At 29.7% G+C, this 26,839-nt stretch overlaps 7 protein-coding genes and 1 long non-coding RNA gene across 50 annotated transcripts in view; 1 reads left to right on the forward strand and 7 right to left on the reverse strand.

Annotated features, from left to right (window-relative positions):
* The window catches only part of LOC105286029 (mannosyl-oligosaccharide alpha-1,2-mannosidase IA), a 738,960-nt gene that overhangs the window by 267,462 nt on the left and 444,659 nt on the right, over window positions 1-26,839 (reverse strand). The gene's annotated exons all lie outside the window — the stretch shown is intronic.
* The window catches only part of LOC105285750, a 249,063-nt gene that overhangs the window by 200,822 nt on the left and 21,402 nt on the right, over window positions 1-26,839 (forward strand). For 26 of the 27 annotated variants that reach the window (XR_003407117.1, XR_003407127.1, XR_003407112.1 and 23 more), the window contains 2 exons: window positions 9,682-9,984; window positions 24,591-24,704. This is a non-coding gene — a long non-coding RNA (uncharacterized LOC105285750). The remainder of the gene's footprint in view (window positions 1-9,681; window positions 9,985-24,590; window positions 24,705-26,839) is intronic. The other variant, XR_003407106.1, reaches the window with a different exon arrangement.
* On the reverse strand, window positions 7-3,051 carry LOC113562726. Of its 3 annotated transcripts, none has more exons than XM_026973039.1 (9): window positions 2,428-3,051; window positions 2,163-2,246; window positions 1,953-2,067; window positions 1,306-1,567; window positions 1,122-1,232; window positions 868-958; window positions 551-696; window positions 321-453; window positions 7-234 (listed from the first exon to the last, which is right to left on the reverse strand). In XM_026973039.1, exons 1-9 carry the CDS (start codon window positions 2,569-2,571, stop codon window positions 184-186), a joined length of 1,137 nt encoding a protein of 378 aa, XP_026828840.1. In that variant the 5' UTR covers window positions 2,572-3,051; the 3' UTR covers window positions 7-183. The 3 variants fall into 3 exon arrangements, with proteins under 3 accessions (XP_026828840.1, XP_026828839.1, XP_026828838.1); XM_026973038.1 differs by having other exon boundaries at window positions 321-430; window positions 2,127-2,246; XM_026973037.1 differs by having other exon boundaries at window positions 2,127-2,246.
* LOC109611382 lies at window positions 3,052-6,647 on the reverse strand. Of its 3 annotated transcripts, XM_026973024.1 has the most exons (9): window positions 6,123-6,647; window positions 5,900-6,022; window positions 5,667-5,784; window positions 5,234-5,495; window positions 5,051-5,164; window positions 3,926-4,016; window positions 3,719-3,864; window positions 3,323-3,455; window positions 3,052-3,245 (listed from the first exon to the last, which is right to left on the reverse strand). In XM_026973024.1, the coding sequence occupies exons 1-9, from the start codon at window positions 6,264-6,266 to the stop codon at window positions 3,195-3,197; spliced, it is 1,182 nt and encodes a 393-aa protein (XP_026828825.1). In that variant the 5' UTR covers window positions 6,267-6,647; the 3' UTR covers window positions 3,052-3,194. The 3 variants fall into 3 exon arrangements, with proteins under 3 accessions (XP_026828825.1, XP_026828826.1, XP_026828827.1); XM_026973025.1 differs by lacking the exon at window positions 5,051-5,164; XM_026973026.1 differs by lacking the exons at window positions 3,052-3,245; window positions 3,323-3,455 and adding an exon at window positions 3,540-3,695 and having other exon boundaries at window positions 3,754-3,864.
* On the reverse strand, window positions 6,951-9,696 carry LOC105285740. 4 transcript variants are annotated; one of them, XM_026972993.1, is made up of 9 exons: window positions 9,528-9,696; window positions 9,236-9,355; window positions 9,086-9,134; window positions 8,315-8,576; window positions 8,137-8,247; window positions 7,826-7,916; window positions 7,646-7,753; window positions 7,380-7,512; window positions 6,951-7,290 (listed from the first exon to the last, which is right to left on the reverse strand). In XM_026972993.1, exons 1-9 carry the CDS (start codon window positions 9,669-9,671, stop codon window positions 7,148-7,150), a joined length of 1,161 nt encoding a protein of 386 aa, XP_026828794.1. In that variant the 5' UTR covers window positions 9,672-9,696; the 3' UTR covers window positions 6,951-7,147. The 4 variants fall into 4 exon arrangements, with proteins under 4 accessions (XP_026828794.1, XP_026828792.1, XP_011348481.2 ...); XM_026972991.1 differs by having other exon boundaries at window positions 9,020-9,134; XM_011350179.3 differs by having other exon boundaries at window positions 7,221-7,290; window positions 7,608-7,753; window positions 9,020-9,134.
* On the reverse strand, window positions 9,782-13,917 carry LOC105285741. Of its 4 annotated transcripts, none has more exons than XR_003407088.1 (10): window positions 13,140-13,917; window positions 12,791-12,910; window positions 12,570-12,687; window positions 11,931-12,198; window positions 11,747-11,863; window positions 11,510-11,600; window positions 11,227-11,372; window positions 10,856-10,988; window positions 10,673-10,780; window positions 9,782-10,052 (listed from the first exon to the last, which is right to left on the reverse strand). XR_003407088.1 is itself a non-coding variant. In XM_026972999.1 (9 exons), exons 1-9 carry the CDS (start codon window positions 13,281-13,283, stop codon window positions 10,724-10,726), a joined length of 1,194 nt encoding a protein of 397 aa, XP_026828800.1. In that variant the 5' UTR covers window positions 13,284-13,917; the 3' UTR covers window positions 10,450-10,723. The 4 variants fall into 4 exon arrangements, 2 of the variants coding, with proteins under 2 accessions (XP_026828800.1, XP_026828799.1); XR_003407087.1 differs by having other exon boundaries at window positions 9,782-10,066; XM_026972999.1 differs by lacking the exon at window positions 9,782-10,052 and having other exon boundaries at window positions 10,450-10,780.
* LOC105285743 lies at window positions 15,532-19,456 on the reverse strand. 3 transcript variants are annotated; one of them, XM_026972994.1, is made up of 9 exons: window positions 18,296-19,270; window positions 18,094-18,213; window positions 17,916-18,033; window positions 17,606-17,701; window positions 17,440-17,518; window positions 17,259-17,375; window positions 16,970-17,060; window positions 16,729-16,874; window positions 15,532-16,126 (listed from the first exon to the last, which is right to left on the reverse strand). In XM_026972994.1, exons 1-9 carry the CDS (start codon window positions 18,449-18,451, stop codon window positions 15,928-15,930), a joined length of 1,122 nt encoding a protein of 373 aa, XP_026828795.1. In that variant the 5' UTR covers window positions 18,452-19,270; the 3' UTR covers window positions 15,532-15,927. The 3 variants fall into 3 exon arrangements, with proteins under 3 accessions (XP_026828795.1, XP_019889309.1, XP_019889308.1); XM_020033750.2 differs by having other exon boundaries at window positions 15,578-15,927; window positions 15,994-16,126; window positions 17,440-17,701; window positions 18,296-19,456; XM_020033749.2 differs by having other exon boundaries at window positions 15,578-16,126; window positions 17,440-17,701.
* On the reverse strand, window positions 19,365-26,388 carry LOC105285744. Of its 3 annotated transcripts, none has more exons than XM_026972916.1 (15): window positions 26,001-26,388; window positions 25,780-25,899; window positions 25,487-25,604; window positions 25,104-25,365; window positions 24,913-25,029; window positions 24,631-24,721; window positions 24,253-24,398; window positions 23,476-23,605; window positions 21,816-21,933; window positions 21,320-21,464; window positions 20,997-21,113; window positions 20,656-20,746; window positions 19,958-20,115; window positions 19,622-19,754; window positions 19,365-19,553 (listed from the first exon to the last, which is right to left on the reverse strand). In XM_026972916.1, exons 1-15 carry the CDS (start codon window positions 26,142-26,144, stop codon window positions 19,503-19,505), a joined length of 1,941 nt encoding a protein of 646 aa, XP_026828717.1. In that variant the 5' UTR covers window positions 26,145-26,388; the 3' UTR covers window positions 19,365-19,502. The 3 variants fall into 3 exon arrangements, with proteins under 3 accessions (XP_026828717.1, XP_026828715.1, XP_026828716.1); XM_026972914.1 differs by having other exon boundaries at window positions 21,194-21,464; window positions 26,001-26,350; XM_026972915.1 differs by lacking the exon at window positions 19,958-20,115 and having other exon boundaries at window positions 21,194-21,464; window positions 26,001-26,363.

Below are 26,839 nucleotides of genomic sequence, written 5' to 3' on the forward strand. Positions count from 1 at the left end.
TACGTATAATGTATATTATACGTTATACACACATTATGTAGTAGTTTTCATATATCTATAATCGTAATAATCGTTAATACAATTTGAATATTGAAGTTAATATTGAAGTGATTTCTTGCTATAATATGTAAGTATAACAGCTCCTATCGAAAAATATAATTGCATTCTTGGACGTTTACAATATTACCGCGTGGCATAAATTACAGTAAAGTATGACAAGGATGTGCTTAGAAGCTGCAATATAATATTGTTTTATAATAATATATCAAACATTATTAAAACGAGAAGTCACTGGATTATTAATGCAATGCGATTATTACCGTGGCGAAACCTTCCAGAGATCCAATGAATATACCTCCAATTTGCAACACGAAGGCTTTTGTACCTCGTTGCAACAGAAACATTACCAACTTTTGAATTCGTATAGGAGCTGCATACCAAGGTATATCATATCTATTACACAGCAGATTTCTAATTATATTCATAAACAATAGGCGAGAGAAATTTATTTAATTATAAGCAACACTAAAATTATGCAGTAATTACGTACGCTGCTGTGAAAATGTCGTCGAAATGGTCCGTCATTACTTGCGACCCGTAATTCGCCCAGAACATGTATAGGAAATGCGCGCCGATAAGGAAAATACTTATTAAAGCTTCCTCCATATTATGTGTGTACAAGAATGCTTGAAAAAGCTACGATGAGTGACAATAACTACTTCTATTGTATGGCGTTCATCAGCGATATTTAAAAAGATATTTCTTAAATCAGAGATATTAAAAAAAAGAATTGCGCTTAAATACATAGTTGTATACACGAGAACAGTTTGTGGAAACAAAATCGTCACGTAAATTAGTATTACTTACACGAAATAAATTGAGGCTCAGAGAAATTACGCCAATTATAATTAGACCGAGATACGACATCATGAAAGGTGATACCAAGATGTCTGCATATCTTTAATATTAAGAATGTTACGATACATGAATATACATAGATAATTCTTTCGCTTGTAGGAGAAACAGATATAATACAATAACATAATACAATAATAACTCTGGTCGAGAAATTAAAAACTAATAATTATAATAAACCTCTAGTTGTCTGTGTAAATACTAACTCAACAGCTTTCCGATGAATATCCACGGCGTTAACAATTTCGTTTTGGATGTCTTTTCGTTTGGCAATATATAAAAGTTTATATTTATCCATTGCGTGTTCCATCCGATGGCTAATAAATTTATAAATGTTCCTATGTAGTTTAAATTGCCCAAATATCACTTAAAAAAGTTCAATGGCTTTACCATGCAATTTTAAACATTGCACATGAGTGATGTCCAAACGTAAGTAATGAAGCTCCTGTAGACACTACTGTGGCTGCACCAACAGTCAATGACAAAATTGTGTAAAATGCGATCACGTAAAAGTATTTTTCTTCATTGATAAAGAACTCTAAACGAACGTAAAAGCGCCGTGGTCGAGATATATTTAACGGAATGATAATATCCGAAATGACAGGTAGAAACTGCATAAGTGTGAAAGTGCACAATAACAGTGTGCCAAACGCTACGAAAAAAAACTGAATGAATTTTTAAGCTATAAGTAAAACAAATGATTAATAAATTATTATTCGTCGAAAAAGATTATCATCGGTTGTTTATTTGCCTCGCGCCGTAAGAAATTGAAATTGACATTTGGCAAAATTAAACAAGACATGTTAAAAGAAACGATGGTCAATTTTGCTTAAAACATTTTGTATTAGCATTGCATAATTATATGTTTAACATGGTCGAAAAAATGTTTCAGTTAAAAAGTTTTCGTTAAAATTATAATAATTATATTCGAAATCACAGAAAATAATCAATGCAGAATTTATATGAAACGTGTAAAAATATTATGCAAAATAGAGTTAATAAAAATAATTAGATTGTATTCTTGATTACTTACGTACACGTAAAAGTAATCATGTATAATCTAGAGGTATTGGCGTATTGTTTTACTATCTGTAACTCTTTATCATTCAATGTAGTCCAATTGTGTTCTATCCCCTCCAACAGTAACTTTACCTATTTGACCAAAATAAAATATGAAAATTTGCCTGATAAAACTGTAGCGTGCAACTTACTGCTTTGCTATTGATGCAAAATGCATTATATTTTACTAGATAAATCATTGGTGGGAAAGCTTGCGACAGTATGTTGAGAAATAAATCCACGCTGTATTTTTCCGTGAAAAGTAGTAATAGCTATAGAAAAATATTTTATACTGATGAACAGGCAACAAAAGATTTTTCACATCATTCAATTGTTTTATGATATTTTCCAACGGTATTTTAAAAAACTCTGCGTTACACGTATTAAAATATGTAACAAATATTTAAATAAAAAATGCTCTGTATGGATTGTTTAATATAATACAACGAATACCTGACAGACGATAAACGATATGAGTATTCCCATTGAAAATAGTCTCTGTATATATACAAATTTATTTTTCTGATACGGCCAGATACCCAATAGTAATAAAACTATCCGGTTAATATTATAGAACGGAGACTTAACGAATAACATCGTTCCGCGAGCGTCAATGCGTTTCTGAATTCGAACGGGTGAAAAATTATCTCTGTCTCAAGTTTTCTCCATTTTTTATTCTATACCTCTATACCTCACTTTTCTTTCTACTCTATATTTAAAGAAAATTACATTTCTGAAGAAATTCGAAAGAACAGTAAAGGTAATAGAGAATAATTTGCTCGCCGATCGATCTATCGAATTATGAAAATTGGACTATTTGCGGGAATTATATAATTTCTCGTGTTGAGCTAAATAGTTTTAAAATACTTCTGCCGATGTTGAGTGCAACGCAAGCGCAATACTGACGCAATATTCCATTGCTAATTCAGTTTCAGTGATGTTTGAGCAATGTACACAAGATCTACAATCTACATTTTTTACGTGGGTATCGTGGTATTACACATCGTTATCGCATAAAAACAATAAAGACCGCACTAATTCTAACTGGGTAAAAAAACAATACGTTTTTGCAACATGGTATATTCAAGAAATATATATTTTTAATATATGTATGTGTATGTAAGTGTGTATATTTTATGTACATACAGTGTATTGCACACTACTCAATTTGATAAACGTCCACCTTCAATTGATAAAAAACTTTTCTTCCGAATTTATCGCTATCGCGTAGAATAAATCACTGTGAAATAGGACAATGTCATACTTATCAGCTGAAAATTGACGTTAAAGTGTTCAGTAAATTCATTAAGGTTCAGCTTTTCTGTTGTGAAAAAAGATTTAATTTTACCGAAGCTAAACCTTCTAACGTTGCGACAAATATGGTGCCCATCGTTAATATAACGTCTACTTTGCTTTTTTGCATCATGAATAATAATAATTTTTGCGTATGCAGTGGTGCTGTATACCACAGTCCATTATAGCTGTAATTTTTTGATGATGTATAAATAATACCAATATATTAGTATATAAAAGTAAAAAAACGTGTTTATTAAAATAAAACTTTTTACGATATAATTAATTTAATTTAAATTAATTGTACGTTTAGAAATATTAAAACAGTATATACGTAACTTTGTTTTAAATCGAGTTCAAGATGAGGTAAAAAGCTTATATATTGTAGATACAATCATAATCTCATAATCATATAGATTTAAGGAAAACTGCAAAACATACAATCACTTACATTGCGTTAAAAAGTTTTTTTCCATGATCCATTACCTCTTGTCCGCCGTAATTAAGGAGAAACATGTAAATTAAATGAAGGAATATTAATATGGCGACCATAAATGCTTCATCGACGTTGTTTGTTAATGCCACCAGTTGTGAGAACTATGAAAAAAATATTAGAGAATTGTTACTGTCCAGATTGGAAACGACATTACACACTTACTTGGAAAAGATTAATACTTAATGAAGTGACGCCAACTATGATAAGAATATCATACGGTATCGCAAAATTTGATGTAAACGTTTTTATAAACCTTTAATAAGAAACTAGCTGTTACACTTATTACATTATTGATATAAATATATGCAAATGTAATTATTTACTGTTATAACTCTCGTATACTAAATATATAAACAAATATATGAGATCTCTGATGCGATCGCATGTGTACGATTAGTTATATGTTTTGCAATCATTTTGTGCAACGACATTTTGCAACGAGAAAGTTAGGGATGGCCAAATTTATTTCAAATATCAAATGCAAATCAAAATGTTACTGGGTCACCAATAAGTAATATTTTTAAATTATTCGCTTAAATTTTGTCGTACGTTAACAACTTTATTCTATATTGTCGCAATTATAAAAAATATCGACATCTTTTATTTCTTTTCAGCTACAAATAAAACGAGAACGAAGCACCCGTACCTAAATAGCAATCATCAGCATTTCTGTTTTGAAAATATTGCAGTAAATAACTAGCTACACATTTTCTGTATCGATTCTTGTCTATTAAATACCTAAAGATCGAAAAACATTCTACTGCTGATTTAAATTTGGTCTCCGGCTCCTAATGTGAGTCATATTCAGGAGTACAATTCAATTTATCTCTTGCTTTCAGAAGAATCTGATTAAAAAAACCTCATTTGAATTTTATACAGAATACATTATTAGCTCTTTTGAATTTTATACAGGATACATTATTAGCAACATTTTGTTAAATTTGAAGTATTATGGAAAAATTATTCAACAGTTGTTTTCGGAATGTGTATAAAATAAAAAAAATACATGCAAACAATTTTACTCAATAGATTCCGATTTCGTGTAATACGAAAAAATAAAAAATGTTTATAATATGTATTTCGTATTAAATATGTGATAAAAATACGATTTTATAACCGATTTTATAATCAATTTATTTTTAACCGAATTAATCACAATCCAGTAAAAAATAATAAATGCACAAGGGGAGAATATACAAAATATATTTAAAGTTATAAATGTAAATGTTATAAATGTAAAGTATGAAAGTAAGTATAAAAGAAAAAAAGTATAAAATAAATACTAACTCGATTGCCTTTCGATGAATAATTACCGCATGCAAGATCCTCCGATAAAAAAGATATTGTTTTACAGCATTAGGATATGTTATATTCTGATCTATTGCGTTCTCTATCCTGTGGCTGATTACATAAATCTGCTTAGATTCGTTTTGAGTGAAATGATCAAAGAGCAAATGTAAATGAAATTACCTTGCAACTTTGAATAGAGCACATGCATGCAAAATATACAGCATAATAGTTGCAGTGGTAATACCTATAGCGATCATGCTTACAACGAAGGTTAATCCCACGTGCAAAAAGATAATGTAAAAATATTCCTCTTGGTTGATCAAATATTCCATGGTCACGATAAATTGAAGCGGCCGTGATTCGTTCAATGGTAATATAACATCAAGCATCAACGGCAGAAAGTGAAGTATTGCAAAAGGGAACATGGCGCAATGACAAAAAGCTGAAAAACATTGAAATATTAAAACATTAATCCGAATAGAATCCGTTATAAAAGAATAGATAAGCAGCATATACTTAGTCATACATTAATATATTTTTATAATTTATATATATATTTATTATATATATTCAACAATGGAACATACAACGAAAACTTTTATATTCTTTTTACCCATCGCGAACAGTGTCAAAGATCTTGTGTTGCGGGCGTATTTTTCTATAATTTCAATTTCCAATTCAGTTACCATCAACTTCCAGTGATCTTGAATTTGCTCCAGCAGTTCTTTCACCTATTTAATTCGTTTTCATTTGCCCCTCTCACATTTCGATGTTAAATGTATTTAATGCAGAATATAATTCACTTTACAAGTGTTATGACACGTTCGATTTATCTTACTGACTTACACTGTCTTTCTGAATGGCAAAAAGGCAATATTTTATCGTGACAAAAAGAACGGGGAAGACCAACGATAGGACGTTCAAGACGAGAGCCAAATTGTACTGAGTTGTAAATACTAATACCAGCAACTGCAGAACAAGAGTTTAATATCTACTGGTAGATTACATTTATTTAGGATCTATATGTTGTATTAAACGTATAATATTTTATATTATAAATTTACAATACCTGGACAATAATAAATGACAAAAGAATGCCAGTACATAGTACTTTCTGTATTTCCACTAGATATGACTGCTGATAAGGCCATAAGCCAATTGCTTTAAGAAAAATGCGATTGATTTTATAATAGCGCTCTGCGATCACATGCATCTCGCACAAGAACTGCGAAACGATTGCGACAATTGCTGCATTCTTGGGTAGTTTTTCAGACCCATAAATTTTTAATAATTTATGTCGCGTGTCGTGTCGGAGTTATATTATGAAAAGCTATGTATTATATTTTTCTAATGGGATAATTTTATGCACGCGCGGTATAGATAAAAGAAAATTGCTCTGTATTATCTGAATTGTCTCAATTCTCAATAATTGGGCCTAATATCCCTCTTTTTATATTATTGAACAGAGAGATATTTTTGCGCAAGCGTACTATGAGTTTTCCATTACGGTAAAACAGAAGATAGTTCAGTCTGATTCTGTGCACCATGAGATACGTTTACCACTTTCCAGAATTATGACATATTGCTGCCAAATGTAATGTGTTCATATATTGTTTATTAAGTATTTATATAACTTTATACATATTGCCTCGTATTCATGTTTGTATAAGTATTCTGCATAATTACTATATGTTTGTTCTTTATCTTAAAAAATATGTAAGACAGAACTACTTAATATATCTTATATTACTCAATATTCACTTATATTTTACCATATTATCAAAGAAATTAAAATTTGTTTTTTGTCTTATTACGTACGGAATAAATCGCGATGGAATGAAATAAGTGATTCGCGAAAAATACAGTAATTTTAAAATATGTAATATATTAATGAATGTTCGTATAAAATATACATTGTCCGAATACAATTTTAACATGAAATACATTGCAAAGGTAAACTTTATTGTTACTAATCTGTATATTTGTGAATTAAAATTTGTTTGAATCCTAGATTTCTAATCTTTTAATTCTAAATTTAAATTACATACCTAGTACACATTCAATAATTTTCATCTGTAATTATAATAAACGCGTTTAATATTGAAGTGATATGTTACTATATGTATGTATATAAGAGCATAAGCTTCTGTTAAACACTATAGACTTATTTTTGGGTTGTTGCAATATTATCGCGTAGAATAAATCATAGTAAAGTATGATAAGGATGTACTTATCAGCTGCAACATAAACGATATATTATTTAGCGCTAACGTTTATACCTGACAGCAAAAGAGTGATTCTTTGTTTGATTTAATAGATTCATTACCGTGGTAAATCCTTCCAGTGATCCAATAAATAAACCACCGATTTGCAGTACAAAAGTTTTCGTACTTCGTTGTAATAATAACATTACTAACTTTTGAATTCGTACGGGAGCTACATACCAGGGAATACCATATCTACAAAATAACAGATTTATAATTATATATGGCGGACAGCTCGCAGAAATGTCCGTTTAATCAAAATAGGATAAAATTATGCAATTTCTACGTACGCTGCAATGAAAATGTCCTCAAAATGATCCGTAATTACCTGTGAGCCGTAATTTGCGCAGAACATGTATAGGAAATGCCCGCCGATAAGAGAAACACTTACTAAAACCTCCTGCATGTCATGCGTATAGAAGAATGCTTGAAAAAACTGCGACCATAATAAGTAGTTTTATTTTATATATAGAGATAATGTAGCAAAATTATTATTAACGTTACTTACGCAGAATAAATTGAAACTCAAAGAAATCACACCAATTACAATTAAAGCGATATAAGATATCATGAAAGGGGATATTAAGATATCTGCATACCTTTAATATCAAAAATGTTTTGATACGTACAGAAAAAATTATCGTAATCTCTTTACAGATAGGATTTGTAATAATGTCATATATATTAATTTTGTGAATAAATGCTTGTAGGAAAAACAGGTTTTATAAAAAAAGAAGTATAATATACATTTGGAAACAAAAATTGGAAACTATTAATGGGAATAATTATAATAAATTTCTAGTTTTTTTGAATACCAACTCAGCAGCTTTCCGATGAATATCCACAGCGCTAACGATTTTGTTTTGGATTTCTTTTCGTTTGGCAATATGTAAAACTTTATATTTATCCATTGCGTGTTCCATTCGGTAGCTATAAATTTTGTTAATATTTTTATATTTACTCCCCAAAATTATTTGAAGGAACTCATTTATTTTACCACGCAATTTTGAGCATTGCGCATGAATGCTGTCCGAACGTAAGTAACGAAGCTCCCGTAGATACTATTGTGGCTGCACTAACGCATAACGACAATATTGTGTAGAATGCAATCACATAGAAGTATTTTTCTTTATTAATAAAAAGTTCAAGACGAAAGTAAAAACGCCGTGGCCGAGATACATTTAACGGAATAATAACATCCAATGTAACAGGTAGAAGCTGGATAAACGTAAAAGCGCATACACTCATTGTGGCAAATGCTGTAAAAAAGAGAAATTGTCAATCTAATTTTTTACCAAGATAAAGTAATCGGCAAAGTAAAGTTTTATTATTCGTTTCATTTTAAAAGAGTACTAAATTATTAATATAAAATATGATTAAAAGTAGAGTGTTTTTAATTTTTCTAGAGACATAACATGTCAAAATGTCTTTTTTATTACTACGCAAATGTAGGAAATATTAAAATTAAAAGTCTTTTAATAATTTACTGAGATAGCTCTATTTAAGGTTACAAACAAACATGTGCGCGCGCACGAAATAAGAATAATATAAAAAGATATTTAAAATTAAAAAATATTATTAAATTTTTAAAAATAACATGTATAAACCAACAATTATAAGGGGATGTATATATAACGAGTTTATCAATATTCATCAATAGTTCATAAGTTCATCAATATTGTTTTAAACTATTTTTACGTACATGTAAAAATTATCATAAATAATCTTGAGTTATTGAGGTATTGTTTCATTATTTCAAGTTCTTTACCATTCAGTGTATTCCAATCATGTTGTATCTGTTCCAGAAGTATTTTTACCTGTTATTTAGTTAAATTAAGACAGAAAGATCCACTTTAGTTATTTTTCTACTTCCTTTAGTTATTACTTTAGTGTATAATTGTTACCATATTGAGCTTACTGTTTCGCTATTGATGAAAAATGCGTTGTACTTCAGTAAACATATTAAAATTGGAAGTGACTGCGAAAGCGTGGTGAAAAATAAATTCACAGTATGTTTCTCCGTGACAAATAGTAATAGCTAAATAAAGATATCTTGCAATGAAAATAAGCAAAAAAACATTGCAATCGCGACTGCTTATATTTCTCAATGTTTCTCAAAATTTATATGTAATATGTATGTATAATATACGTATATAAAAGAATACCAATATTTTAATTAAAGATTGTATTAAGATTATTGTAAGAAATACCTGACATGCAACAAATGATATAAATATTCCGACAGAAAATAATCTCTGTACGTATATGAATTTACTTTTCTGATATGGCCAAATACCTAGTAAAAGTAGAATTATGCGATTAATGTTATAGAATGGAGACTTAACAAATATCATTGCTTCACAGGTGACGAACTATTTCTGAGATCAAATGAGAAAAAGAATTTCTTCACGCTTTTCGACTCTGCTATAAGTAGACATATTATCTTTTTCTTCTATTTTCTAAATCGTCGAGAGAAAATGATATATGCATGCAGACAATTGGTGCAATTATGAAAATTGATCCATACGTGCAAGTAATACAGCTTCCCACGGTGAAAATAACTGACTATATTCCAAATACTTTGGTCAATATTGAAAATAACGCATGCGCAATAATGATTTTCTATGACCAATTGTTCTTCTAGTCTCAGTATTGTTTAAGCAACGGGTGAGTATACTACTTCCTCATGATATATGTACTTTATCTATGTACTTCATATGATACTACATATTTCGCTACAATATAAATACTATATAAATAATTACGAATCCATTATTGTAATTATTATAAAATTCATATTATATATCGTATACATGCATTAAATGAAACAAGTTAGAAGTTTAAGATCTTGTCTTCTTATACATTCTTTCATAAGCCTAGCTTCAATTTTGCATGCTTCTATTTTCGAATAATTTTATTTTGATCAATTATTGTACTTTAATTTACGCGCACACGCGTGTATTTATGTATAATATACATATGTATAATGTGTATAATGTGTACATAAAATATTTTTAAAAATTTGTCTCACATATTCTTGATATTTTTTTATACTATACAATACAAATGTATAAGTACATAAATTAATATTGTACTTATGTATAAAGTACATAAATTGTATATAAAGAAATAATGTCACAAACTGTTTTTAAAAAATATTTTAAAAACAGTTAAAAATAATTTATTGATCGTTTTATCACTACAGCAGAAAAATACAATCACAGTTTTATTATCAATGTCCGATATACTTGAATTCACAAAATCAATTCAAGACACACATCTTACAATTCTTCGCGTTCATTATAAACATGAAACAAATTATACCACGTAATTAAGGACATAAATGAAGTAGTACTTTTTCCTAAACGTCACAGAAACTATTTACTGATAATAAGCAAACAAAATATTATTTTTGTACGCAGCTATACATCACGGCGACATAGGACAACGCAGCATTCATAAGCTGGAAAGATATTTACTTCCGTAAACATTTCAACAAGATTTTGCCTTGTTTTAACACATTTGTCGCACATCTTACCGTAGTAGAACTTTCCATCTTTGCTACAAATATTAAACCAATCATGAAGTAAAAGTCTCTGCTAGTTTTTTGCATTAGGAACAAAATTAATTTTTGCGATGACACAGGCATCAAGTACCATGATGTGTTATATCTAAAAATTGGCATAGAGATCAAGATATTAAATACAAAAGATTTTAGAAACAAGCAAAGCTTACAAAACTAACTGGTCACGAAGTAGATCTCACAGAAAGTAAATAAATAAGGTTTGCTATTTAAAAATGGATAAATTGTAAATTTAAATCGTAAATAATTTATGCTATATGTACTATAATTATATGTTATAATTGTTCTCTCTATCGTTTTTCTTTTGTTTCTTACTCAGTACTTACGCTAATTTAAAAAGATCGTTATTGTAATCAATAATCTTTTGTCCAACATAACTCGCTACAAATATGTAAACCAGATGACCTATTACGGATATGAAACATATTACGAGATTCTCCATGCTCTTTGATATCGTTGCTGCCTCAATAAGCTGCCACGCGTTACAATACGCATAATACAGCAAAATAATATTACACAATATTATATTAAAGCATATTTATTATATTCGACATATAATTCGTGAATAACTTATAATTCGAGAACGTTTCGATGAAACCGTTTACTTACTCCGTATAAACTGATGCTTAACGAGATTATTCCAAGAATAGCCATGACGCAGTATGGTGCATTGAAACAAGATATAAAAATATTGGAGAACCTTTAATATCATGAAAATCCCAAAATTAAAAGAAATCTTAACTCGCTATTAAAAATAGATGGATAATTGGTTTTTGGAAAAACAAAGCTTTTTACGAGAGTAAATGAAAATAAATAAGAATAAATAACATAAAACTGTATACGAACTCCATGGCTCGACGGTGTGCAGTTACGGCGTGCATGATCGTTTTGCACATTGTGTACTCCTTTCCAAACTTTTGTACGTGCAAGATACTTTCTTCAATGGAGTACTTTATTCGGTGACTGCAAATATTCCACAATTAATTCGTGATCGAAGCTATCGATATATGTATAATAGTTCAATCGTCACCTGGCAATTTTGAACATCCCGAAAGAATGGAAGGCAAATGTTAACAGTTGTGTCGCTGTGGCAAATATCATTGATGCACACATCGTAAGGAATACGAGTTCATGAAATACTCGGGTATAGTAGTATTTATCATTCGTTTTAACGATGAAATATTCTGCGGTAACAAGGAGTCTACGTGGCCGCGGCTCGTCCAAAGGTAAGATAACATCAAGAATATTCGGAAGAAATTGAATAACAGTCACAAGCACCAATATAAAACTGATGAATGCTAAATAGATAGATAGATAGATTTCATGACACACCAATGAAAAACAGATATATGCATGTAGCCCAAGAATCTACTCTCACAAGACATACTCTCTTTGTGAGTGCGAGTAAAAATGATTGATAGATTGCAAAGATATTCTTCATTCTATTGTTTTATAGCAAGATATTGGAAGACAAAAAGAGAAAGATGAAGACTTTCTCAATCTCTTATCTAATTGTTCTTTTCATTTTTAACTGCCAACGGTCTCACTTTGTAAACAAGAAATACTTGGTCTATATACACATAATTAAGAAAATTATTTTTCTTCAGACAACACAGACACTACAGATGCAGGTATAAAGCATGATTAATGATGTGAGAAATTTTCTTACAGAATATAAATAAAGTACACAGTTGCCCCTCGTGAGCATATTGTTGTATAATCTTGCTTTCTAATTTGTTTCGCAATAACTTCCAATCTTGTTGAATTTGATAGTGCATGTTTTTTATCTGACATCAAATATTTATTAATTTAACTAACGTTCGTTAGATACGGATTCGCAATTAAAATATACACCTGTTCCTCATGAAAGTAAACTTCGAGATTACTTACAGCTTCGGATTTAAACATAAAAATGAAGTACTTCATTACAATTATCGCAAAAGGATACGAGCGTATCATAGTTTTAACAAAGAGAGGCATAGTACATTCTGCCGTAATAAAAATTGACCACTGCAAACAATTGATATAAGTAATTACAATCGAGTGTAATAAAAGAATGGCACTCAGTCACTTACTTTTAAAAATACTTTTTAAAAACTTAATTTTAAAAAATTATAAAAACAATTTCCTAACTTCAATAATTTCGAAGGTAATGATAAAAATAATTTTTAAAAACATCGCTTATGTTAGAATGACATTTAATCTTCAATTACAATGCTGATGATAAATATATTGTTACCTGCATGCTAATATACGTCACAGTTACAAAAGTAATCAATATCCGTTGCAATAATATAAATCGCGATTTGTTATGAGGCCAGATACCTAACATCTTTAGAAAACTTTTATTAATTGTATAGTAATGTTCTTCGATTAGATGCATATTCTACCAAAAACGAACAGCAACTGAACCGAAAATAGAATCGCACATCGAAATAATATTAATGTTTGCACGTTCCATTATTTCTTTCCTTTTAAAGTATCTGAGAAACGATAAAATATTTGACAAATAATAAAATAGTCAAATGAATAATTTATTACCAAATAATGCCATAATGCCATAATGCCATAATGCCATAATGATATTTGCCATAATGTATATGCTGAAGCTATTTTAAAAGAAAAGTCAAGTTCTGAAATGAACAGAAAGAAACATAATTTATCTAAATTGCTGCGAAATGTCTCTATCCTTCTTGCGTTATAATATTCAGCTCTTTTCTCTCTTATTTTTGAGGCACATGCGCATTGTACAGTCCGCTTTGCAATATATCGAACGATACATCAGTCTCTTCTCAGCAGTCGAACGTTACACTTGTCCGCTTCATAGAAAACTTGCGAGAAGTTAACTTAATATTTAATTTAAATATTTGATTTGAAGAAATTATAAAATGCATCAAAAACAACAATTGAATTTATTTAACAACTGTCTATTTTTCAGACAATCTTGTTGACATTTATTGTCAATAAATGTAAAACTGTGGTGTATACATATATCGCTTTAAAACATTGCTTCATTTTTATTTAATTTTATACACATTCATACGCACTACTCACCGCAAAGATATGCGCAGCACTCGATAATCTTAGTAATCGTCTACTTACCTGAAAACAAAAAAACAATATTCAGTATTAATGATGTATTTGTGATAATTTAAATTAAATTATAATTATATTAACAACTATTGTATAACAAGATAATCGTAAAAATAAGTATTGCATATAATCTTATATAGTTATACAGTTATATAGTTGTTTCTTTTACCATTTTAGGAATTCTATCATAATAATCTATATAATTTTTCTCTTGCAATTCTTGCGTTTTGCTCACACAAACTGATAAAAATGCAATTTATTTCAGTTTGCTTGAAGTCTGCAAAAAGGAGTTGTTTTCTATTGCATTTCTGTTGCATATTTTTGCATATGACAATTATTTCACTTATATTCCAAATTTATCAAAATTTATCATTATCGTAGATTATTTTCATTACTAATTTCATTCTTATTTCGATAATCATAACTTACTTTTGAATAATATGTCAGACCTTTAATCCTTATATGCCAACTATATGTAAAAAGTATTGATATTTGGGAGAAAGTTACTTTGAACGATAATCAGCGAGAATAATGGCTAATAATTAACATTTAGATTGTGCTAACTAGATATTAATTACTGCTTGGGTAAATCTACCGATTAGCGAACCCACCTCCTATCACCTTGTCCTTGACATATATTAGAGAGGTCACCCTCCTGAGTAACATTGTGCAAGTTTTAACCGTCGGTCGTTGTTTACTAAAAAGTTATTAACAAAAGAAGTTTAATGATTTTGCACGAATTTTCAGCTGTCTACGCGAACCAAGAACATAATATCGACATATATTACAAAGGTCACCTTCCCGAATAACCCGCACTAGGTTTTAGTCGTCGATCGTTATTTATGAATAAGTTATTAACAAAAGAAATTTTGCAAATATAGTAGTTATTTTGAATATTGAAAGATATAAAAGACGAATATGTATATGAACGAAGGAAGGAAAGTCATTTAAAGCAGTGAATCGTTAATATATAGAATAGTTTCTTTTAATATAAGTACAAAGTATTCTTCACTTTAACCAAAAGCATAAACAGTTAAATACAAAGTATTCTCTGCTTTAACCTAACCTAAACTAACCTAACCTGGTTAGATTATATTTTCCGAAACTGGAGCCTCGGACAGCTCGTTTTCAGCCCGCTTCGCGGGAGGGCGGGGGGCAGGGGCTTCGCCCCCCCCCCCGCCGGAATTCGTGTCGTGTACCAGGTGATAAAAATCTGTACGGTAAAATCTGTTACACTGGTTCTGGCGGGGGGCGGAGGGCGAAGCCCCTGCCCCCCGCCCTCCCGCGAAGCGGGCTGAAACCGAGCGTATGTGTCCGGGGCTTCAGTTTCGGAAAATATAACCTTTTGCTTGTTGTGGACGGCTGAAAATTCGTGCAAAATCATTAAACTTCTTTTGTTAATAACTTTTTAGTAAACAACGACCGACGGCTAAAACCTTTTGAAGGTCACTCAGGAGGGTGACCTCTATAATATATGTCAAGGACAAGGTGATAGGAGGTGGGTTCGCTAATCGGTAGATTTACCACTGCTTGTTTAATCAATGTTAAATATGATATTGTAGAATAAAAACAACACAGACATTCTACGTTAAATAACATAATAATAACATTTTGTATAAAAAAATGTATAATGTATAGCATGGGCATAAAATATACGAGCACTTGTGTATGATTTTAATTTTGCAATAATTTATCACTGAGTTATTAAAAATTCCATAAACAACGTGAATTTGTTTTAATAAATAAAGTATACGAATAAAATCTATGTATCAGGGGAAATATAAGAAATGTCGTTCCTTCAAGATAAATGAAATATTTTTGACGTCGCTAGGTGCAAATTTTTATAATTAACTGCAAATGTTTATGTTGTAGCTTTAATATCTTCATTGGAAAGAATAGATTACTGTGAAGTATGATATCGATGACGTTGTAAGCTAAAACATACGACGTTTATTGCACATTATGTTAAATTTTATGTCAAAATGAGTCACACTAATTACCGTTGTGAAGCATTCATATGAAACCTTAATTAGACCGTCCAGTGTTACATAAAAAGTTTTGCTACCTTTTAACAATAGAAACAACAATAATTTTTGTATGTTTAAATTAGCTGTGTACCACGGTAATTGGTATCTGTAAATTTGAAACAAACGTAAATGGTGTTTTAATTGTTCAAATTCATGATTGCTTTTCAAATTATCAATAATTCATTCAATAAAAGAATTACAAAAAATATTATTATATTCGGTGAAGTATTATTTTAATTGAAAAGATATAATATCATAAATATGTAATAAATATGTAAATATTATAAGAATTCATATTATGTATACGTATAATGTATATTTATGATATTATAATATTTGTCATATCAATGTTAGTGAAGAGATCCAATAAAAAAAATTATATATATATATAAAACCTATATATACCTGAAAAAATTATGGTTTTGTAAAAACTAAATAGCGACTTAAATACTATACTTTGTGACAATGCAAGTTAAACAAATTGGTGAACAAGAGCATGACAGTTTAAAATATATTTAAAATTTTCGTTTATGCTTTAAACTTTTCTTTAGGAAATAAAAAGTTTTAGATATATTTTTCGGACAAGGATATATAAACTGTTGCATAAGAGACTGTATCGCATCACTGCGATGTGTAATTGGAATAATGATTACAATGATAAATAACAAATAATACTACGTAAAAAATTTTTTAAAAATATGTACGTACATTGTATTAAAGATATCAGTAGTATGATCTGTGATGTTTTGGCCGATCTGATTACCGAAAAACATAAAACAGAAGTGAACAAAAACGAGAACGCACGGTATGAATACGTCTATTGCAGAATTGTAGACTGTTATTGCTTTCAGCATCTGTGACAAGTTATTATCGAATTTAGTAATTAGTAATTAATCAGATATTTATTTAATATTTCCTGAAAAACATATGTCAGGAATACATTACTTACTCGAAATATATTAATACTCAGAGATAGGACGCCGATTATAGTTATAACGAAGAACCACGTCTCTAAACTCAAGACAAATTGTTTGCAGAACCTTCAATAGTTAGAAAGATCTTATGTTACGATAAGAGATTTTATAAAATCGCTATTTCACATTTAATCAAATTTATTGAATTTTAAAGTATTAAATACGTGAAAGCTTTAAATATTCATCAAAGAAAAATCGGCTTTAGATATCAGTAAATTATTGAAAAGAGATTTTCGTTCTTGCGAATGCACCATATATACGAACTGTAAAGCTCTTCGATGAACAGCAATAGCGAAAACAATTCTTTCATAAATAACTTGCTCTTTTCTTGGACTAGGGGTCTGTAATACGGTTTGGTCCATCATGATTTTTACATGATAGCTGTAAATGCATTAATGTTATATGGAAATTACGTATATCAAATTTAGTTATTCAACATTCTCACTTTGTCAGTTTCAACAATGCACAAGAGTGAAAACCAAAGCTCAAAAACGTAAGAGCAATAGCCATTACTCCAATTGCCCCTAAGCAGATATAAAGCGTCAAGTGTGACACTATCAGGATATGGTACTTGGAAGGATCAATGAAGTATTCCACCATAAGGTGTGTACCTTGTTCTCGGCTCTCATTAAGGGGCAAAATCATGTCGAGAGTTATCGGTATAACATGAATCATTGTGGTCACAATCATGGCAATACATGTAAAGGCTAAGAAACAAAAGTGAATTAGTATAAATAAATTAGTAAATAAATTAGTATAAATAAATTAGTATTTATGCTAATTTATTTATCGCAAAAAAACTTATATAAAAACGTTTTTCTTATTGTATGTAATTAATTCTATTAATTTAATGATTTTTGATAATCTAATGACAAATGGCAAAGCTTCCACAAGTGATACAAGTTCATAAATGATACTTGCTTGAAAAGAATTGCGTAAACAATTTTACTGTATTGGCGTAATCATTTATTATGGCAAGTTCCGCTTTGGTATTAAAAATCTTCCAATCATGATATATACTCTCAAAGAGTTCCTTAAACTATTAAGATTATTTATTATTGATATATACAAAGAAGAAACAAATAAAAATTTGACTTACAGTATCAATGTTGTAATAAAAAATGCTATACATTAATAAGATAAATATAGCCGGAAAAGTGAAGGAAAGTACGTCAACCAATATGTCCAAGTTGCACTCGTGCGTGATAAACACTCCTAACTAAAAATGGTTTTGTATTGAAAACATGTGACAAAACTCTTTGAATCCAAACGAGAAATGTGAGTGAAAGGCAGAGAATTACCTGAATAAATATACCCGATAGATACATGCATCTAATAATTGTCGTCTGAACGCGTGTCCATTTCGTCGAATTCTGATACGGCCATATTCCGAGAAATTTTAGGCAAATTCGATTGATCTTATAAAAGCGATCTTCTATCTTCAAAGAAGAGGACATCTTCCTTAAGAGTCGGCATACGAATGAGAGAAGAAGCGCTTCGCACGATATACTTTGCGCATTATACTCATTAGATATTCCACGATATTTTCCATGTATTTTTCATGAGACGTATTTTGCAAATAGATGCATTATCACGGACAATCACCCAATAATGGCGTAATAATTTAATGTATTCTTATGGCAAGTAAAAGTCATAGTATAAGGTCTATGATATCGATTTGTGCGCTCAATTGTTATCTATTATCTATAGTAAAAATGAGAAGGTGACAAATTGCTTTCAAATAACGTTTATAGCCTTTATATAAAATATATCCTATGATGGATTTTTCCCTATTTTCGTATCTCATAGTATTTGTGGTAAAAGTATCACTAAAGTTGCATGAACTTGTGCGTGCGATTCGCCTCAAGTATAAACGCATGATCGGTTCTCGCAGTTCAGTTCGATAATGTAACTGCGCTTTAGTAAATAATTTAAAGTCTTACACGTATCGATTAAAAGAGCTGCTGATAAATTAATATTTACGACATGCTGCGTAGAAGTATTTTCTCTATAAACAATTATTTAATTACACTATTTAAGGTAAGGTAAGGAAGAAATAATTTGCATTAATTTGTATATTGCTATATGCAATGCAATATACAAGTATATGAACAATCTTGTAGTCCCGCACCTGTTAGTTAATAAAAAAAGTAAGTTAGTAAGTTAACAAAAAAATCGTATCTTTCTTCCTTTATTCGAGCGACCAAGAGATTGCGTTACTCGAATATCTTCTCACAGTTTTAGAAGTGGATTTGATTCTTCAGTCTCAACATTCGAGACAATAATCAATCAAACGATTATATTTAATCAGTTTCTTATCTAATTAGAAATAGGATATTCTTGCATTGTTTTTGAGGAAAAGTCTTTTTAAATTTTCTATAGAACTGTATTTCTCATGTACACACATAGTTTTTCAAAGTGAATAGGATTACACTCTTAACATTGTTGTTTAGCAGGGTGCAAGTGTTTCAAACTAGTTAACAAGTATCCGTGTCTCATAGGCAGTCTTCATTGAATAGAATAAAGTACTGTGAAGTACGATATTGACGTCATTGAAAGCTAGGACATACAATATGTTTTTATTCGTATTCAATCTTATATAATTAAGTATAAGACACATTAATTACCGATGTAAAACCTTGATACGAAGCATCGAATAGACCGCTGAGTGATAGGTAGAATGTTTTGGTACCTTTCTGTAATAGAAATATAAGTAATTTTTGTACATTCAAAGGTGCTATATACCATGGCAAATTGTATCTGTAAGTATAAGAAAAACAAACGATCATCACTGCTCACACTCGCGAGAATACTCTTTCAAACACATTTTGACAAAAACAACAATCGTAAGAAAAATATATTTTTACGTAACGAAAATTTGTTTAAATTAGCACATGCAATGTAAAATATTGTAATAAATAGTTATGTAAAATTAATAATGATATCCAAATTAAGAAATATACATTGTGTTGAAGATACTATCATTATTATCAGCGACACGTTGACCGATGTGATTGCTGAAGAATAGATAGCAGAAGTGAGTAAAAACAAGAGCGCCCGGTAGAAACAGATCTATTACTTTTAACTCTACTATTTTTAAATTAGTTATTGCTTCAAGAAACTGTAACAGTATATGTAATATTTAAAAAGAGGTTGAATAAAATATTTATTTAATAATCTTCTTCGAAAAGAATACAATACGGAATGTCGCCTGTATTGTAGGAAAAAAGATCAATAAAAGGAGTGATGATCAGTTTGGGCAAAAATGTTCATGAAAAAGACCACATTATTTTCCACAAGTCATAAATATCCCGAGCTGCACAAAGTCAAGCCACAGATAATAAATTTAATATAAAATGTTCTATAAAATGTAAATACGAATATTTGGAAGTAAAATAAGATTTACAAATTCATGGACTGATGTTTAAAATCTACGTAGTAGACTTTTCAATGTATCGAAATGGCCTTTGTATTGCGGCGATCATAGAGAGGAGAAATTTTAGTGAGCCTGCCTGCTTTGAATATGTATAAGATAAATTATCTTGGAAACCGTTCGAAATAAAACACATGTTTATGTAAACATTTTTACTTAAAATGATCGACACTATCACTTCCCAGAATATTAATCTTTTCTCCTCTATAAAAAAATTATATTACTTACTCGTAACAAATTAATACTCAAAGATGTTACGCCGACTACAATAATAACGAGAAACCATTTTTGCATATTCATGACTAAGTACTCGCATAACCTTTAATAATCAGACAAGTTTTACAACATAGAATTTTATCAAAATTTTTTTGCATTTTCAAGCAAATTTATGTTGAATATAGAGCTCAAATATTAAAATGTTTTATTATTACTAATAGAAATCCTTTGAAACGTACAAATAATATAATAAACAAATTTTATGCCAAAACTTCATTATAAAACAAATTGATTTCAGATTTGTTAACAAATTAAAGGAAAATATGTGATTACTGGTATACTATTATACAAACTCAAAAGCTCTGCAATGAATATCAATAGCACGAATCATTCTCTTATAAATGATCTGCTCTTTTTCTGGACTGGGAATACGTAATATGTTTTGGTCCATTATTATTTCCATTCTATAACTATAAATACATCAACATTATGTTAATTGTGTTGATTACATTACTTATTATATCCCAAATTAATTAATTTAAAATCTCACTTTGCTAATTTGAACAGTGCACAGCAATGAAAACCAATACCCAAAAGCATAAGTGATGTACTCGTTATTGTTATCACTCCTAAGCAGATAGAAATCGTCAAATGTATTAATATTAAAGTAAAGTACTTAGACGGATCAACGAAGTATTCCACTATGAGATGTAATCCTTGCGTTCGGGTCAGATTTAGAGGCAGGAGAACATCGATAATCGTCGGTATCGGTATAGGTATATGAGACATTATCATCACAGATATACCAATGCTGCTAAGAACTAGATAACCGAAACAAATTTGTGTCTCATGTGTTTATTGTGTTTATTAATTTGCAATAAAATTGTCATAATTATACTACCAGATTCAATTAACACAAATAGTGTTTCGTTAATATGTTCTAATAAAATAATGTATAGTAAAGAATAAGCATATTCTTATTATGACAAGATCGTTTTATTATATTCTTGAATTTATCAATTAATTGAAAATAATGCAGAAAAAAAATCAAAAACTACAATAACGTAATTGTATCATGCGTAAATAAATTGTTTGCAAAAAGTTATTCCCTCTTTCTCTTCCTCTGTTAAATTCATGTAAGCTTTATAAGAAAGTTCGTAATCAGTGCTTACATAAAAATATGTGTGTGAAAATTTTTGCTGTGCTGGCATGGTCATCCATTATGATAAATTCCTCTTCGCTCCTTATGAATTCCCAATCATAGCTCAAGTGGTCCAAAACTTCCTTTAACTATCGAATTAATGATTATCGACAGATAGGGGAAAGTATAAACTTGCGATCAACTTACAAAGTCGGTATTGAAATAGAAGAGGTCGTACAAAAATAGCATTAAGACAGTAGGAAAAACGAAGGAAAGTACATCGACAATTATTTTCAAGGTGCATTCATGTGTAACAAACACTGCTAGCTAAAAACGATAATTCTGTTGAGAATCTTTCTCAATGCACAGGATTCCTTGAACGATGTGAATGATGGATAAAGAGTGCATTATACCTGGACGAACAAAACTGATAGATATATGCTTGTGATGATCAACGCCTGGACATGCGTCCACTTCGAATTCTGATAAGGCCATATGCCGAGAGCTTTTAGCAAAATCCGATTGATTTTGTAGTAGCGATCCACTATCGAGGACATCACAACGATTCGACGTGTAAGCGAAAGCAGCGAGAAAATGCTTCGGATAGTGCTTCACCCCAATATATACCCCAATATGCATTAACTGTTTCACGATATTCTGAATTTTTCATGAAACTTTGCAACATATCATTACGAAATTTCACGGTATTCTATATTTTTCATAAAACTTCGTAACGTATCATTACGAAATGTCCCCATAATGACACATAATTCAGTGTATTCTTATGTATCGATCGGCGTGCGCGACAATTGTTTGTGGCTGTGTATAGTAAAACGAAAGTGGCAATTCCGTCAACCCCTATTGATGTAATTATGGCTTTTATAAAATACTCATCGTAGTTTTATTTTTTATATTTGTATCTCACAATACCGGTAAGGAAAAATATTTTTCACGGTGTAGCAATTTTCTTGCACGAGACAATTTTACAGAAGCAGTCGTATAGTGCATAATTCTGTTGAATTGTCGCATCTAAAGTTGGTAGTTGTTTCTATGTTAGTTTCTATGTTAGTTTACAGATAAATATGCAATAAATATACATACATTATGGTATACTGATATGTATAGATTTATAGATATTTATCCTTATGAGATTTTAACAGCGCTATGTCTCTTTATAAAAAATCACATATAATGCATTATATAACGCAGTAAATTACGCAAAAGATATCTATTTTATTATAATGTTCTGTCAGTTAGTTATATTCCAACAACAATACAATAATAAATGATAATCATTACTATATGGTATTAAAATTGTATGTAAAAAATAAGATTGTCGATTTGCACTGATTAAACACGTTGAACATTAATCCGTATAGTATTATACATACAAATAGCTAGATATTTAAAAAGCTCTTGTCATTTGTCTCAATCGCTAAAACTATCTCGATACAAATGAGTTTTTCTACTTGAACAACAAATTTTTTCTCATTAGCGCATTATTATTTCATCATGTGCGCATAGTGTACAATACAGTAAAGTATGAAATTGATGACGTGGCAAGCTAAAATAAAAATTCTGTCTTACATCGTTAATAATTGTTAAATGTTCATTGTAAACGAATAATCTGAGTTGATAAATATAGTATATATTATAATAACTTTTATTAATATTTATTAATTACTTATTACCGTAGTAAATCCTTCTAAAGACGCAACGTAAAAACTACCAACCATCAATTTATAATCCTTTATAGATTTTTGCATAATTAAGAACAACTTTTGAATTGGTAGCGGAGCTACATACCACAATGTATTATATCTGAAAATTCGGGAAAACAATACATAAATGTTCCTAACAAAAGCTGAATTTATTTGTGCACATCCAAGTTTGAAATAAAATAAATAAAATAAATTTATTTAATCTGGCAAAGAATTAATAAATATGACTTTTAGTACTATTATAAAAAAAGCATTGAGTATTCAATGTATATACATGTATATACATTAGATAATTTCTTTTCTAGTACTAAAAGCTATATTTACCAATTTTTTGTTACTACGTTAAACAAATTTATTTTATATATACATATATATATATATATATATAATAGATATTAAATATTAATTTTATTTAACGACAAGATAGAGGCAAAAGAGAGAAAAATGATATTATAATAATTACATATATAATTACATATATATATAGCTTTTTTAAATTTAAGTTTAACGTAAATGAAAATTTTCCTAGGTAATTATGTTATTATGTAATATTATATTATTATATCATGTAATGTTGTTAATGTTGTTATTATTAATTGTTTCGTTAAACAATTATGCAATTAACAATATATATTGTATACTATTATATTATTGCAAATATTTCACGAAAACAAAATCTTGATTATCTAACCAAAGTCTAAGTGCAATGTGTTAATATTTACATTGGAACGTTTATATATTACTTACGTTTCTCTCAATATTTCAGTACTGTGATCGATAATTAATTGTCCAAAATAATTTGTCAAAAACATATATATGAGATGACCGATAAACATCGTATAAGATATGAAAACTTCGTTGGAATCATTTAACCTCAGTGTTGCGTTAAATAACTAGAAAAAATATATATTCTATAATTACTAGTTTGATCATATGGGTTGTACACAAACACACGTGCGCGTGCGCGTGCGCGCACCACACACACATAAAACATAAAACAGAGATTTATTGCATATTCACAAACAATATTTGCGCAATATTTGTATGAAAAGTAATTATATATTGCATATAATTATATATTGCAGATCGGAATGATTAAATAAAATCAATTAAAAAATTACTTACTCGAAAGAGAGTACAGCTTAAAGATATTACACCAATTACGATTAAAGGAAAGTACCACAGATGAAAAGAAAAGAGTAAGCCATTGAGAAATCTTTAATGTGACAAAGAAAGATTTGTTTAGTAATTTTGCATGTAATTATCATCAAAGCTGTAAGTTTTTACGTGCACTTTACTCTCGTTCTTGCGAGGAATTGATATATTTATAATTAATTGATATAATTAGAGACAACAGACAGTATAGACGGTAGTAATGACAGTATGTTTACTTATGTAAAAACTAACTGCATAGTTCTGATATGAATGCGAACTGCACGACGAATGTTCTGGTACATGAAGCGTATTCTCTGAGATACAGGTATTTGCAATGTATGATTGGTCACAGTATCTCGAATTAAATTACTGCAAGCAATTCATGTAGACTCAATGATTAACGATGGACAATTCCATAAAAGAAAATCAATGCACGTATTCACCTAGCAATCTTATATGTTCCACAACAATGTTGCCCGATGGCAGCCAGAAATGCTCCAGTTGCGATTGTCGACCAGATACCAAAAAATACCCCTAAGACCTCAGATATTAAGTACAAAAAGAAATGCTCTTCCTGGTCAACGAAGAATTCAATAGGTATTGAAATCCTGCGTGGTAGAGATTTTTCCTTTGGTGCGATAACGTCAAGAATAATGGGTGTACATTCGAATAGTGCAAATGCACATATGCCCGCAATGAAGGAAACTGAAATGAATACAAATGACAGAACTGGAAATTCAGGAAAAACGAATATAATATATATATATATATATATATATATATATATATTCTCTGTTTATTTCTGTGTTAGATGAGATTCTCTTACTAGACAGAATTATTGTAAAAACATAAGCTACGTAGGTATATTTTTTCAATATTTCCATTTCGTTATTATCTTCAAGTGTTTCCCAGTCCAACTGGATGTGTTCAAATGACTGTCTTATCTATTTGCATGCAATATTGTTAACTTGTTACACATCATGATTAATTGTTACACATCATGATTAATTGTTACACATGTTACACATCATGATTAATTGAACTTGTTACACATCATGATTAATTGAAATGTTTTCATATGAATTATGCGTAAAATTAAAAAAAAATGGAAATACGTACACATTCAATATTGAAGAAGAAGCAATTATAATTTAGAATGTAAACAATGCTAGGCAAAATGTACGATAATTTTATAACAATGCATTCCATGTTGCATTCTGCAGTCAAAAATGTTGCAAGCTATAAGAAATGCAATAGCAACAATTGAAATTTATTAATCTCATTTGACAAGAAAAACTGCGATAAGCATAATGTGTTTATAAGTAATAAATTAAGAATACCTGAACTACTACAGAGGAGCAGTATAGGAAAAAAATAAAAATTATATGAATCCTTTTCAAGTGCTTCGATTTGTAAGACGGCCATAAACCAAGAATCATGAGAAAGATCCGATGAATCTTGTAGTAGCGCTCAACAAAGACCATTTTGCGCGAAAGAGCCTCGTCAATAAACTGTTGGCTATGGTCAGCGCATTGAAGGTTTCTTCCTTCGCAAAATATCTATTATTTACGCGTTGTTACCAAGACGAGACAATCGATCGAACGTAATTTGGTAATCATCCATAGTTGCGTGATAAAATGGTTCTGCAGCTCCATCAAACAATTTAATGTAATGATAATGATAATGCGCAAAAAGAGAGCGGAGAAGAGCTCTATATGAAATATATTTTGCAAGATAAGTGAATTATGGAATATTATAGAAAAATATACGATCTTCACTATGCAGCTTAGGTGCAAGCGCAAGTGTCAGTCACACTTCTCCAATGGATTAGTCGATTTCAAGTCGCTGAAGTATTCATTCCGATGTAAGACAATGTGGTATATGTATATACCATTGGTGCATCTTTTGTTGCTTCCTCATTTTTCATTTATTTATTTGTTGTTTAAATGAAGTATATAGTTCACACATATACGTGAAAATGATTACATTACAGAAAACCACAGGCGATAATTTTAACTGTTTTCAATCCATGAAATATTAACTTCTAAATTTATTAACTTCTAAATTTTTAACTTTTAAATGCTACTCACAAGTCTAATCATTTGTTATAACCACGTTAATGTTTATTTATTACTAACATTAATTTAGCTTTATAATAGGTATGCGCAGACATTTTAAA

This window comes from Ooceraea biroi, chromosome 10 (genome assembly GCF_003672135.1).
Source record: "Ooceraea biroi isolate clonal line C1 chromosome 10, Obir_v5.4, whole genome shotgun sequence".
NCBI lineage: Eukaryota > Metazoa > Arthropoda > Insecta > Hymenoptera > Formicidae > Ooceraea > Ooceraea biroi.

What these genes read in the sequence shown, in the direction of transcription:
- LOC113562726 (XM_026973037.1), bottom strand. Translation starts at nt 2,571, where the DNA reads ATGTTATTCGTTAAGTCTCCGTTCTATAATATTAACCGGATAGTTTTA. An exon ending in TATCGTTTATCGTCTGTCAG is followed by an intron (nt 2,247 to 2,427) that starts GTATTCGTTGTA and finishes ATTTTTCTATAG; the next exon opens with CTATTACTACTTTTCACGGA. An exon ending in GACGACATTTTCACAGCAGC is followed by an intron (nt 454 to 550) that starts GTACGTAATTAC and finishes GCTGTGTAATAG; the next exon opens with ATATGATATACCTTGGTATG.
- LOC109611382 (XM_026973024.1), bottom strand. Translation starts at nt 6,266, where the DNA reads ATGCATGTGATCGCAGAGCGCTATTATAAAATCAATCGCATTTTTCTT. An exon ending in TTGCCATTCAGAAAGACAGT is followed by an intron (nt 5,785 to 5,899) that starts GTAAGTCAGTAA and finishes CGAATTAAATAG; the next exon opens with GTGAAAGAACTGCTGGAGCA. An exon ending in ATTCATCGAAAGGCAATCGA is followed by an intron (nt 4,017 to 5,050) that starts GTTAGTATTTAT and finishes TTCTTATTAAAG; the next exon opens with GTTTATAAAAACGTTTACAT.
- LOC105285740 (XM_026972991.1), bottom strand. Translation starts at nt 9,671, where the DNA reads ATGATATTTGTTAAGTCTCCATTCTATAACATTAATCGCATAATTCTA. An exon ending in ATTCATCGGAAAGCTGCTGA is followed by an intron (nt 7,917 to 8,136) that starts GTTGGTATTCAA and finishes TTGATATTAAAG; the next exon opens with GTATGCAGATATCTTAATAT. An exon ending in TGAGTTTCAATTTATTCTGC is followed by an intron (nt 7,754 to 7,825) that starts GTAAGTAACGTT and finishes TTATGGTCGCAG; the next exon opens with TTTTTTCAAGCATTCTTCTA.
- LOC105285741 (XM_026972998.1), bottom strand. Translation starts at nt 13,283, where the DNA reads ATGCATCTAATCGAAGAACATTACTATACAATTAATAAAAGTTTTCTA. An exon ending in GTGTACTTTATTTATATTCT is followed by an intron (nt 12,199 to 12,569) that starts GTAAGAAAATTT and finishes CTATCTATTTAG; the next exon opens with CATTCATCAGTTTTATATTG. An exon ending in GGGATGTTCAAAATTGCCAG is followed by an intron (nt 11,864 to 11,930) that starts GTGACGATTGAA and finishes GAATATTTGCAG; the next exon opens with TCACCGAATAAAGTACTCCA.
- LOC105285743 (XM_020033749.2), bottom strand. Translation starts at nt 18,451, where the DNA reads ATGTCCTCTTCTTTGAAGATAGAAGATCGCTTTTATAAGATCAATCGA. An exon ending in TATCGGGTATATTTATTCAG is followed by an intron (nt 18,214 to 18,295) that starts GTAATTCTCTGC and finishes AACCATTTTTAG; the next exon opens with TTAGGAGTGTTTATCACGCA. An exon ending in TGAGTATTAATATATTTCGA is followed by an intron (nt 16,875 to 16,969) that starts GTAAGTAATGTA and finishes AACTTGTCACAG; the next exon opens with ATGCTGAAAGCAATAACAGT.
- LOC105285744 (XM_026972914.1), bottom strand. Translation starts at nt 26,144, where the DNA reads ATGGTCTTTGTTGAGCGCTACTACAAGATTCATCGGATCTTTCTCATG. An exon ending in ACTGAAATATTGAGAGAAAC is followed by an intron (nt 23,606 to 24,252) that starts GTAAGTAATATA and finishes CCGAATTTTCAG; the next exon opens with ATATAATACATTGTGGTATG. An exon ending in ATTCATTGCAGAGCTTTTGA is followed by an intron (nt 20,747 to 20,996) that starts GTTTGTATAATA and finishes TGATTATTAAAG; the next exon opens with GTTATGCGAGTACTTAGTCA.